A 13823-nucleotide genomic window follows, 5' to 3' on the forward strand; every position below is an offset into this window, starting at 1 on the left:
CACCTGCTTCTATACCTGCTTGGCTTCTATAAACAACAGCATTTCAGTCAGGTTGAGGTCTGGACATGACTGGGTCAGTGCAACACCTTGATTCTTTCCTTTTTCACCATCACTGTGCTTGATGGTTGGTATGAGGTGTTTGTGCTGATATGTTCTTTGGTTTTTGCCAAACATGACACTGTGCATGATGTCCATGCACCTTGACTTTGGTCTTGTCTGTCCAAAGAATACTGTTCCAAAAGGCCATAACCTTTCCAAACACGCCATGAACTTTAATATTTTACGTGCTAACCGAGGCCTGCGGAGTCTGAGTTGTAGCTCTTGAGTTTTTTCCAGTTTATCTGAGTATCTCACAGTCTGCCAATGGGGTGAATTTGCCAATCCAGGGATAATTAGCAACTGTCTTAAGTGTTTTTCACATGTGGATAATGGACTCCAAATTGTTTGGAAATGGCCTTATGACCCTTCCCTGATTGATGGGCAGCAACAATTGTTTCATTGTTGTTAATGTCTTTCCTCCTTGCCATTAAACCTCAATGCTCCAGATCAGATCAGAAGATAAATGTCGTCCAAAACCTGTCTTCAAGTTTATATTTAAGAAAAGAAATCAAAGATAAAAGTATATGGCTATGCAAAGTAAATATTTTGCAAGTACTGTTTCCGTACATGTGGCCAAAGTTCAGCAGAACTTGAGTTGAATAAAAAGTGGTGTACTAGGGGAGTATCTTTCAGGGAATACGAGTCACAGCTCAGCCCTGCTCTCATTTTGGAGAATGAATTACCTTCAGTGCCTCGCTCCCTCACTCCCTCCTGGCTCTGCCTGATTGCCGTTTTCATTTGTCCGTTTGGCCTCGACTCAGGCTGCACACTGCTTTCCCCCCACATGTTTTCTATTGTCTGGATTAAAGTGAAATGGATAGTAGGTCATCAGTGTGACTGGGATTGTTTCACACTGGTCTGAGCTGTCCCCAATTCTATTACACAGTAATCCTAAATGTGTGCTTTCTCACAAATGAATGTGTTTTTGTGTCAGATTGAGTTTTGAATGAGAAACCGAATGAACGAAACGGCACGAAGGTGTTTTTTGGAGTGGATGTTTGAAAGGTTTGGGAAGGTTGGCTCGCACCTGGTCAGTGTCGGGTCTCGTTCCCCTGTGTTTAATACATCTCCTTCTCCTTTGTGTGTTTTTTGTGAAACTCATTGAGGTCAAGGTTACTGCGTGCTCTGCTTGAGCTCACCCAGTCTCTGTGGGAGTTTGGGGTTGCATTGCTCGTCTGGCAACCTCAGCTAATCTTAGTCACATCAGTCACACATCCAAACCACTGCCCCTTTGGCTTGTGCTGCTCAGATGAACACTTTTCCACAAAGACTAATTGTTGCAACACTCTTTTCTGAGTACAAATGAGTCAAATGAAATTAAAAAGCAAGAGAAAGTTTTAAACAATCAGACATCTTGAACTTTACGCTATTTTACGCAGACTTAAGTAATTTAAGGATTGCACACTGTCGAGAAAACAAAGTAAAAGTATGTAGGGAAAAGTGGCGTTTGGGGGCAGTAAACGTGTTTCGTATTTGTGCACGCTTCGAATCTGCTTTGCAAAACTTCCTCTAGTCTCAGGGAGCTCTTCTCCAGTGATTTCCCACAAAGGCTTAAATTTGTGTTTCTGAAACTTGTAGATGTGAGTGCGTGAGTCGATTAGAGCAGCGGTCCCCAACCCCCGGGCCACGGACCGGTATCGGTCCGTGAGTCGTTTGGTACCCGGCCGCGAGAGTTGAGGCTCAGGTGTGAAATGTATGGTTTTCAAGGTTTTTATCGGTTTTCAGCGTTATTTTGTTATCATTTTTATCGTTAACTCGGTTTTCCTTGGTCTTTTCACGTGTGTTATGAATAAATCTTCTTTTTTTCGGTACCGGTACTAGTTTTATTTAGTTGTATTTATCCGCGACACCTTAAAGGCCGGTCCGTGAAAATATTGTCGGGCATAAACCAGTCCGTGGCGCAAAAAAGGTTGGGTACCGCTGGATTAGAGTGATATCTGTTGACTGTGAAGGAGTGCTTCAAAATAACTAAACAGTTTTATATCCAGCACTTCTTGCATTAACTGCATTGTGAAGTTAATGCAAGAATCTAGTAGTAGGTCTGAATACACATTTAATGCTCCAAGGACAGCGATGTGTTGAAAGGGAAGCTTTAGAAAAGCAAGTGTACTCTGATGTCAGTTATGACGTTTTTAATAGAAATAGAAAATATATTTTTGGAGGATAGCTTTATTACACACAAAGTGAGATAGGACACATTGTGATACATGAGACCTTCCACTGTGTTTTAATCTGAGGATGTCGTCCCTGCGTTGATGCACTATTCCTCAAGGCTCCTTGTTGAAAGAACTACAGAAGCTACGTTAGGAGTCTCAGGAGGTTGTAGTTGAGGAAGGCCATCATTTGTGTCGTGTGTGGGAGCTTTGAACAAACTGGAACTGGTTAGGTTGAGACACTATGAGCAGCTTAGTGTTTATATGTGATGCCAAGAGGTTCGTTTACGTGCAGCCGTACATGACAAGTTAGAAGTGACAGGCTCATTTGTATATTGCCCTAAACTGATTAGTCAGGCACAGATGCTAGATACTAATCAAATTTCAGTTTTGCCAATGATTTTTGCTTCTAGCTATTACAAAAACAACATTTTTGTGAGCTTTCTGCCAACAATATGTATTTGGGGAAAGTAAAACTATTTTTATACTGTGAACTCAATGATAAAGGATTATTATTCTTATTCTTAACAAGGTCACCTGATTTACTTTTAGCAGCTTGGAACAGCTAACTCTGTTTGTCGCTCCGTGGCTACTGTACAGTTCTGGCACATCCCATCTGCATCCACAGACATCCTGTGGCGAAGGCAGACCGAACAGCATTTGCCTTTCCAAGACCATCAAATACACCTCATAATCGGGGCCTAACTCCCTACCAGATTCCCCACCATCGTCATCCCCATTTTCACTCAGTTCTCCCTATTTTCAGTATTTAATGTCCTGGGAAATAAGACGGTCTTTACTGTTCCAGTTGGTTCTAAAGGTCTCGGATTCATACCAGAGGCTGTGTTTTAAGCCACATGCTTTTCCTTTTGTTAATAAAAGCTGAGGAAAATATCCTACCAGATATGTGATAATGTACCTTTTTATATGACCTCGCCGTACAGCTTTCCACCAGCAGCTACATTAAAAACTTTCACGAACCTCTCAGTTTACAAATCAAACGTCTTCTTTCCCTACTTTTGATAAATCGCTCTCGCCGCCTTCATGTATATGTTACTGATGTAGCAGAAACCATGTAATCATAACTCTTGTCACAGCGTTTTCACCTTTTTTAGTGTTCTAAAGAAAGACCTAATGTACAGTCAGTTTCCTGCTTTTACCTAATGAACCTGTCAAGAGTCGTGTTCCTCCCGTTTCCCAAACCTCAGATTGATTTCATGAGTGAAAGAAATGGATGTAATGACAAAATAAGTATGTGCTTCATTTTTAAATATTTGAAGTAAATATCTATTTTCAAATAAGAAATGATCTAAAGTTCATCTTTTAAAAACTTGGAGTTTTATCATACTGTCATCTGAGGTTTTAAGTTGCAACCATTCTTTAAAACTGATGGTGTGTCTCGTCTTTTCCCGCATCGCTAGATATCTCATTTTGAAACTAAACTCCCCACATAAATACTGTGGTATACTGACCCAGGAGTAACATTGGTCACTGCCTGTCTGCACCGTGTGGGTTTTGGCTCTGGCAAGCTGATGGTGAGGGCTTTGATGGCTGTTGCTTTTGGGAAAAGGCCTGTTGCAACCTCGCACTTTCGACATAAAGTGTGTAACCAAGAAAATTTGTTCCAGACTGCTGTTTCTTGACCTGAGAGGAAAATGCTTTGGATTACACAGCTGTGTAGGTGAAAGTTTAGCGGTTGCTTCCTTCATTTTGCTGACGGTTTTCCTTTTTGCCCTCTTACTTCCTGGTCTGAAACTGGTATAGTGCAAACCAAAGAACTGAAAGGGTTTGATTCCCAGAATCAGGGTAATCTTTGATGGCGAAGAATAACTCAAAAGAAAACGTCTTGATGCATTCTCAATCATCCAGGAAAATAAATCTCCAAAAGTTGATGCTGTGATTGCAGCCATTCCCCAACTCTCTGTGAATGGTACTCATGGCCATTGATCAATGGTCTTTGATCAGTGGGTTTTGGTCAGTGGTTGTTGATCAATGGTCTTGAGAATTTGCATAATTATGATTAAGGAACTGACCTCACAGCCCATTGTTTCTTCAGTGGGCTGGTTTCAGTCATTATGCAAATGTACTGTTTATAAGATTGGGGAAACCTGCAGTCAGCTGAGACTGAAGAAGTCACTTGGATGAGTGACAAAATGTTTCTCCCAGAAAACGCTACGTCCAGATGAACAGAATCAACTTTTGGAGATCAAAAGAAAACGTTAGAGCTCTTTGATTTTGGCTTGAAATGGCCTTCTACCAATATTTATATCTTAAAAAATTTCAATTTCTTTCATACGTTATTACATTTTTAGCCTTTATCTTCATTCTGGACTGTCAGTGCACCAAACCAGCAGAACATAAAGAGAGAATTTGTTAAAATGAAAATCACTAATAATAAAAATAATCAGTTTTATCACCATTTTTAATCCTGTCTTTCATTTCTAATTTCAGTGACACATTTGGTATCGTGTCAGGATCCAGCGTCTCGTCATTTGCAGTGTGTATGACAAGCTTAATTTCCCCTCTGCTCAAATAATCAGTCGAGCTCACTTTCGTTTTATGCGTCTGCGTTTATTGATATATACAGTTTAGATTAAATAAATCTTATGAAAGAACAGAGGATATGCAACGTGGAGCTTGACATGAGGGAAAATGCGGTCTGTTGATGTAATATAATTCTGTGTGAAACTGTAATGACTTGACGTTATTTTATGTGACGGGGGAATAAATCAAATGCTCAATAGATGGAGGCTCAACTTGGAAAGATTTATGTTTTGGAGTTGATAGCCAGAACTAAGGCAAGTGTAACTTTTGGACGGTAGCACCGCAAAAGCCTGGGGAATTTCGATGAAATAAAAATGGGCAATTGCTGATGTGGCACAAGCGGTGACTGCGTCTTGCTAAATTCAATCCTCTCCCCAACACACATCCGTGAGGATTAATTCCCCTTTGAGAAACCTCTGGTTTCCTCTCTCTGGCCCCGCTGCCAGCATATTGTTCTAGCCAGAGTTATGATGATGATTTACGAGCTGAAAGTGACTGCTGAAAAGTGGGCTGACTCACACTTTCCACTGTAATTTGCTCTTCAGTAATTGTTAGTTTTTGAGTATATAAAGGAATCTAAGTGCAAGAAAGGGGATACAAGTTGATAAAAGTATCGAAGGACAGCGTTTGGCAAATCTACTTAACATACATTATCTCATTGTTATTGTGATTTTACACTGTGTAAATAAAGTTGGATTAAACTGATTCACCTGAATTAGTTCATACCTGCTCTAATATTCCATGCTGTGATTTCTACAGTTGCACACAGTTGCTGTGTTAGCCAAAGTACTGCTATATTTTTGCTATGTGACATCAATCTGTGCATTAAAAAGGGATTTACAGAATAAAGATAGAGTTGCATCTTTTTCCAACATTTCAGAGGCTTTACTTAAATTATGTTAGGGAGGCAGTACAGGCCGTCAGCAAATTATGTTTTTATTGGACTTGTTTTAGAGAAAATTGTTCCAAAATACCTCTTTGCTAACTCTTAACTGTCATCTGCTTGGGTTTTTTGGTTTTTGATTGATTGATTGATTTGTTTATTTATTGTTTGTTCATATGAAGACCAGAATCAGCCATTTTTTCCACCTGGCATACACCCATTGTTGCTAACATGATCCAGCTTATGACAAGTGTGACCGCCATGTGTAATATTCCTGACTTGCTAGGTGCTATTTTCTGGTTTTCGTAGCTCTAGCAGTCTGTGCATAGACTTAATCTATATCTAGGTCTGCTCTTTTTTTTGTGTGCGTGTTGTAGGGCTGCCACAAACGATTATTTTGATAGTCGACTAATCAGATCACCATCCATTGGACGTAAAACGTACAGCTTATTGCACCAGCATGCATCTGCTCTTACGTAAATATCATTAGCTTACAGCTGTAAGTGTTTAAGGTATGTGCTAACTAAAAATAAAGACAAGATGATAGTTTATTAAATTTTAATGAAATCTGCAGATTGTTTCGGTGAAGTTTATTAAACTCTTTGCTATCTAAAATATAACAGGATACCGGAGTATATTCTTGAGCATCTCACACTTCTGATAATCAGTTGTCTGCTTGATGTGTAAAAACTATAACTTTAATCTCAGCCAAACCGATTTACTCAGGAACAAATAAAATACTAAAGAAAAGCCAAACAATAACATTTTGAAGTTATCTAAGTGACTTATATATATTTAACCTGAGTAGCGAAAGACGGCAGTGGGTTTGAAAACTGTCAGGAGTCCGGTGTTCTCATGGCTCTAGTGAGCCTAGCCCGCGGCTAGCTATCGAGCTAGTGGGTAAGAGACGTCTCCGAAAACGTCGGAGCGCTTTTGAAAATATGTGGCGTCTTGATAAACTGAGCAGATATTTGAGGTTTACACAGCTACATTCTCGCCTAAAAATATGTTAAACGTTTATTTTGTGACCCAGAAAGAATAATAAGAGTAATATTAAAACTAACTAGCTGCCGCCATTGTTGTAAACTGAGCTGGGCTGCGCTATGAATTCTGGGACAGAGCTACTTCTTCTTCTTCGGGGTTTAACGGCAGCTGGCATCCTTGTACATGCAGTGCTGCCATCTTCTGTTTCAGTCCGTTATTACACTCTTAAATCCTACTACTTATTCCTGCGTCTTTTGGGATCTTACAAAGCTTCAAACGACGCGTCGACTATTAAATCAGTCGTCGACGTAATCGTGACTAGTCGACTAATCGTGGCAGCCCTAGTGTGTTGCAGTGTTTACTGTTAGCTCCATCTCTGATTTATTCTGCTCAGCTCAGTGGGCATTAAAGAAGATCAGCAGTGCATAGAAACCTCACGTCAACTCGAGTTTTGCAGGTGTAATTACAGAGCTATGCAGAAATGTAGCACATAATAAAGCCGGATGGATTGCAAATCATTTTCATTTGGATTTTATAATTACCAAAAAAGTTCTTCCCTTTAATCTGAAGTCCTTTAGTTTCATATTTCTTTTGTTATTATTAGATTCTTAATAACACAAATGGCAAGTTACATAAAGGAAAAGTTGCAAATATAGTTGTTTTCGATAAGTGCTCTTACTTTGAAAGACAAGTGAAAAATACACATAGTGCCTTGCAAACAGCAGGTTACATATTTATTTTTGTTGTCTTCAACATATTGACACAGTTCCACAGACCAATCAACACGTAATTCTCACTCTACATCCTCTGTTTTTCTCAGAACCTTGCTAATTGGATGTCACCCTTGTTTTGTGGTGTGTGTGTGTTTGTGTGTATGTGTGCGCGTGAGCGTGTGCTCCTATGCGTTTAAGCAGCTCTCCTGTGGCAGGGTCAGGGCTGTGCTTGTCAACAAACCTCAGCAATTAGCTTTGACTCGGGGCTGTTTCTTAGCTCGCAGACAACAATTCAAAACCTCGACAGAAATAACATGTAACCTCGAGGGAGCATCTGTCAGTCACAACGCTGCCCTGTACTGCTGAAGCTACGGCATATTCACTTATTTAAAACCCATGTTTGGTCAGTTTCCAAGGAAAGTCTGGCAACAGATGATGTTCCCTTTGACCTTATTCAGCGTGTAAAGTAATAGCAGCCAAAAGCCAAATCCACCGAGACACTGAAAGTCAACTCTGATTATAAGTAATGTATTTTTAATTTTTTTTAAACATTTTTACTTTACTGTGCATTTTAGAGTTACATATGACACTCGAGCGGAACACTAAGCTTGAAGTCTGGTGCTGCATTCAAATGATGGACATGTTAGTAGGAAATATGACATTCCAAACCACCAATCTTCTGCTCATATTGTTACGACTTAAATAATTCCACCCTCCCAAAGTTTGGCATATGCCGCTTGCTGCAATCTGATACAAGCTTTTCATGGGAATGCAAATTAAGGCTTGAATGCATATTTTGGGGTTTAAAAAAAATACTCTTGGGGACTTTTCTTGAACAGCATTTATTCCTGACAGTTCCTTCTGAAAGCTTGAGGCGTGTTTGCTAGTTAAGTTTTTTTTAGCAGCTACACTCTTGCAACGTTTGTGTCTTATTGGTGTACCCTGCAGCAAGCATTTGTTTTTGTACTGAAAAATGTTTATTACTATCTACTCATCTGCATACGGATGTGTTCACTGTAAGCAAATGGTCCCGTACATGCGCAATTTGTATGCCGTGTAGAAAACAATGCAATGCAAATACTTCCAGTGACTGTTTCTGGGTTTCAATAATTTAAATTATGCGAAAAACTTTCGAGGTCCCTGCAGGCTTTTTCAGGCGTCAAAGACTGGGAGCTTAATGCCATAGAATGATAATAATGCAGAAAAGCGTCAGGGATAATGGGCGAATGTGATTAACGATCTGTCCAAAATGGCTTTAGCGGCAGATATTTGTGTGTCTCAACAGGTTTTATGATTGCTGCTGTTTTTTGTCAGATATCCCAGCGCTGTACGGCTTTTATTTTTGCAATGCTAATTGCTGCAGATTATTTCTACTTCGAGCGATATCAGGTAAGTTCAGCCTGAACACATTTTTAGTGCCCGCTGCAGCTGAACCGATTACCATGTAATAACAGCCACACAGGCTGAAAAAGCACACGGGGTTGAGAGCTCTTCTTCTGTGGTGCCCTCGGGGAGTAGCCCGGGGAGGCAGGGAGTTTGCTGACTCAGCCCTTGTGGCCTGAACTGAGCTTTAATGAGGGAGCCGCAGACTACACTCACAGGTTTATATAGATTTGTACACATAAAACACACAATTACAAACACACAGCACACACTCCCTTTTCTCATGAGTCTCACTAAAGCGCACACACGCTCGCACCTGAGCACACACACCTGTTTTACTTGTCAGTCCACTATTTTCACCTCTTCTCCTTTCTTTTCTGTCTTTATTTGCACTTTCATTACTTCTGCAGCACACACACAGCCTCGCCCTTTGACCTTTGTAATCCTCATTAACGTGCGCTCACATTAGCCTCTGGCTGTAGCGAGCTGTAATTCGAAGTAAATGTGTTTGCGTTTATGTAAAGGGACTAATGGGGAAAAATGAGTGTTGAGGTCTGTAAATGTTTTTAAGTGTGCGTGTGTTTGTGTGTGTGCCCTGGAGAGTGTGTTTCTCTCACCAGGGGAGCCTGTCCAGCAAGCTATAAAACTCCACAGCTCTCAGGCTAAATGTGGCTGAAATGAAGGTTTAATGTGCTGGAAAAATGGTCGTTGGATTTGAATGGTGTGTGTGTTTTAATGGATTCTGTGGGTGTCTTTGTGTCTCTAGATGTAATTGTGTGTGTATCAATGCATTTCTTTTTATTTGTCCGTGTGTGTGTGTGTGTGTGTGTGTGTGTGTGTGTGTGTGTGTTTAAGAGTTGTGATTTAGAGAACTTGATGTATTTTAATTTGCACTGTATGCAGCCTGAATGGCCTTGAAGTGTTAATACTTTGTGCTTGCAGTTTCTTTTCATCTTTAGTGTGATGAAGATGATGTTTGGACTTTGATGTTACTTGTGAGAATCATTGAAGCAATAGACGCACAACGACTCCGCCATGGAATTGGTTTCATTTATTTTAGTCATACGTTACGTACAAATATACTACTTTTAAAAAAAAAACCTCCAGTCATTTTGTACCGTACGTTCGTAAACGGCGAGGTGTGACCCTTTAGTTCCCCGTCTATGCCCATAAAAAAGTCAAAAACCGCATGGAATGGAAATTTGGCTGATCTTCTTTTCTCCAGTGGCAGCCCTCGACCTTGGTTTGAGTGGCGGCTGTTTTTTAAATCGCTGCTTGGATGTCCCGGTGTGACCACTAGGACTTGAGTGTTTGCGATGGACTCTTGTCATCGCTGATCAGAATTGGGTCAGTTTGACACAGAATTTCTCTCTTGGTTGCCCGTAGTGAAATTAGACCGTGTTTCTGCGCGGTGTCAGATCAGAACTTCCTGAGATTAGTATAAAAGTTGCAGCTGTGCTTTGGAAAGCAACTTTTAAATGACGAATAGTCCAAATTCAAATTAGTTATATTTTTTAGATTTCTTTTATAAAGTTACTCATCATCAAGGACAGATGTGGCAAAGCTCCATCAGAGCCAAAGCTTTCTCCTCCGACTGCAGTCGAAGCGAGGCTTCTTATGTAGACACCTTCGCTTGTAGTGATTGTTTTGCTTTCATGCTCCTGAGTGTTACCTTACTGATTAGCTCTAGCCCATGATATTAAAAGCAGTATTCATGATGGATATGCAACTAAAATTGTTGATTAAAGAACTGCTTGCTTCGAAGAAGTGAAATGCTTCTCCTTTTGAATTCCCTCCTCTTATAAATGTTAAACTGGCTTCATTTGAAACTCTTCCTCTAAGAGGAAAATCTATTTCTGACGCTAAATAAAATCGATAAACCTGGAAACTTGATCTGATCTTCAAAGAGCCCTTGCAAAAACATATGTTTATTTCACACACAGCATGGTATTTTTAAAATATATATATTTTCCTTGAGGTGAAATTAGTATGTTGTCTGTGACTAGCTGCTTTTGGTCAGTTTTTCTTTAAAGGCGTTTCCTTTGGTTAGGATCATGTCAATAAACCCAGATAAAGTGAAGTGATGTCTTGAAGATGTTGGAGCGGTTGAGCACGTGTGCTAGTTTTGAATGTGGTTAATATTTTGTGCATTAGGGGGCAAACCTTATCACAGTCGTGCTTCTGCATCAGATCTCACCTCGAGGGACGCTCGGTTCACATCCCTCGAATTGGCACGTGTTGGATGGATTTTTCATTTTCTCCTCAGCTAACTGAAGCCAGCTGAACACATACGCCGGCCTAGTGGGAGTCGCAGAGAGATGGCATGAATGTAATCTTTAATCTAATAAAGGGACTCTGCAGAGGCTGGAATTAATCAGATCTGTGAGGTCTTTGAACATAAAGACGTGGAGTGAAAGACGAAGCTTTTTGAGTGGAGGGAGAATATGATTGGACATAATGAGCGTGTCTCTGTCATAGAATAAAATAGGGGGGGGGTCTAAATCACCTCAATTTTCCTTTGGACTTTATGTGCGGTCCCCGTGCATTTGAGCCAAGAAGGACCACCGTGTCTTCTATTTATCTGTGCATGTTTTCAGGGAAGCCACTTCTACATTTATAGAACACCAGCTATGATTTGGACTTCCTGATTACACCCAGTAGGACTGATTCTTGAGCCAGTGTGGTTCAGTTGGTGTTAATGCCTACCTTCAAAATTCACACAGTGTGCTGTGTTTTAATTATTCTTATTTGCCTCTTCCTGGATTAAATGGATTAAAATCAGATTTGCAGATAATGAAGTCTCTTCTTTCCCGTGTAGTTTTAAATATGGGGGGAAAATGCATGAATGCTGCTCAATTTCAAGTCTAAGGGAAACCGAGTAGGTATGCTACAAAAGAGTCGTTCATCATTATCATCATCTTCTTTTTTAGGTGTTTATCATTTTTTGTTTCCTGTCATTGCACCTTCTTTGTAATTGTTCTCTATATCCAGATTAAAGCTAAGCATTGTCATCCCATAAAGTTAAAAAAATATGTTTTTCCTGTGCTATATTACTTCGATACTGCGGTGTAACATTAAACTACATATTTCTGAAATCTGACCTTTTGTGCTCTCTCCTCTGTTTTTTCTTTTTCCTGCAGTTAATAGCTATATATGATGAACAGGAACCCCATCATGGCGGTGATGGCACCAGTGCCAGCTCCACAGGCACCCAGAGCCCCGACCTGTTTGCTGCAGACCTCAGCGCAGGCAGCGGAGCCTCTGCTTTCCAACCTTACCAGGCCGCCAGCGAGATCGAGGTCACGCCTTCGGCCCTGCGCACCAGTAAGTCACGAGACTGGAGAACACGCGTTTCTGGATCAAATACCATTAAGGTTATTTGCACTGACATGCATTATTTTGACAGATGGATCATTACCCTAAAGATACAATCAGGAACTGCAACATTGGCTGATTAATATTTAATTCAGTTCGTCTTATATTCCTCACGTTATCATCTTCATTGGAGTCAAATGTCGTCAACCACAGCAGTATAGAGAAAACACAACAAATCACCTTATCACGTCCCAGCCGTACCATCGCCCTGTTCATAAATTTTGTTAATTGGACAGGAGGTGCCTTTTTTTTTTCTTTTCAGACACAGATAGCCGTTTGATCCCCGGCCAAAGTGGCTAATTGGTTCTATTCGCTGCCTCCTAAATCAAATGTGACGCTGAGGCCATTCACCTCTGCAGTTTCGCTGGCCAAGTCGCTTCTTCTACTGCAATTACTCTCAGTTTGAATGGGAAAGTGACTCGTGTAGGTGATTTGTCAATTTGGATCAAGCGAGATCTTTTGCACAGAAGCAAGCAAACATGTACACGCAAATATACAGAAAGACGACCGTCACCACCCATCCATATTTTTATCAGACTACCTAAAGTGAAAGAAGTGTTCCTACTATTTTTATTAGAATAATTAATAATTATGGTTTTATGGGCGCCAGTTTAGCTCAGTACGTTGAGCAGGCGACCACATGCCATGCAGCTGAGAGCAGCTGGCCCGGGTTAGCGTAGAGTCCGACCTGCGGCCCTTTGCCGCATGTCTGCCCCTGCTTTTCCTGTCCTCTCTTCACTGTGTCTATTGAAAACAGTTGATATAAAAAAATCTGGTTTTATTAATATAAAATTGAATAACAAAAATATAGAAAATCATGAATTCAAAATATTTTTTTGGTTCAAAAGAAATGCGTCTAATTAATACCAAGTGTTTTTTTTTAATGAATAGGATGCAGACAAAAAGATATTAAAGTAAATCTATAGTTACATACTGTATTAAAACAACTCGAAGGCTCATGTTTGCCTTTCTTTTTCTCTTTGTATTTATTTGTTTGTTGGTGCTGCGTTTCTGCGCTCTCTTTTGGAGGCGACCGTATTTGATCAAGCGGGTAGTTGTCAGCTAATGCTAATGCTAGCTAGCTTGCTAGCCACTCTGAAGTGGCTAAGTCAGTCTGATTTAAACAGAGAATTAGCGTGTTAGCATGTATTTAGTGATTTAGTATTTAGTATTTATTTGTTTGTTGGTGCTGCGTTTCTGCGCTCTCTTTTGGAGGCGACCGTATTTGATCAAGCGGGTAGTTGTCAGCTAATGCTAATGCTAGCTAGCTTGCTAGCCACTCTGAAGTGGCTAAGTCAGTCTGATTTAAACAGAGAATTAGCGTGTTAGCATGTATTTAGTGATCACAGCAGCACTGTAAAGTAGGCTCCTGCACTAAACTAGAAGTTTGATTAAGATTTATCACTTTTAGCATAGAGCTTGTTTACCTCTAGACTGGATGTGTCGAGCACCTTTACGTGTAGTTATCAGAAAGAGTAAAAGTTAAAAGGAGTTTTTCCATTACTGTCTTTTAATTAGCACCAAAGCCCTCTACTGTCTTATTCACTAATGACCTTTGAAATAGCATTGACTGACAGAGAAAGCACAATTTTCCTTTTCTCTTGGTCTCAATAACACACACACACACACACAGACACACACACACACACACACACACACACAGTGCGACGGAGGTCACTTTAGCCCTAA

At 40.3% G+C, this 13823-nt stretch overlaps 1 protein-coding gene across 6 annotated transcripts in view; it reads left to right on the top strand.

Annotated features, from left to right (window-relative positions):
• The window catches only part of pard3ab (par-3 family cell polarity regulator alpha, b), a 259593-nt gene that overhangs the window by 78847 nt on the left and 166923 nt on the right, over window positions 1-13823 (top strand). For all 6 annotated transcript variants that reach the window (XM_087832646.1, XM_087832647.1, XM_087832651.1 and 3 more), the window contains exon 3: window positions 11900-12083. In XM_087832646.1, coding sequence (XP_087688772.1) covers window positions 11900-12083 — 184 coding nt within the window. The remainder of the gene's footprint in view (window positions 1-11899; window positions 12084-13823) is intronic.

The sequence above is a fragment of the Neolamprologus brichardi genome, chromosome 18 (genome assembly GCF_056152115.1).
Source record: "Neolamprologus brichardi isolate AB-2024 chromosome 18, ASM5615211v1, whole genome shotgun sequence".
NCBI lineage: Eukaryota > Metazoa > Chordata > Actinopteri > Cichliformes > Cichlidae > Neolamprologus > Neolamprologus brichardi.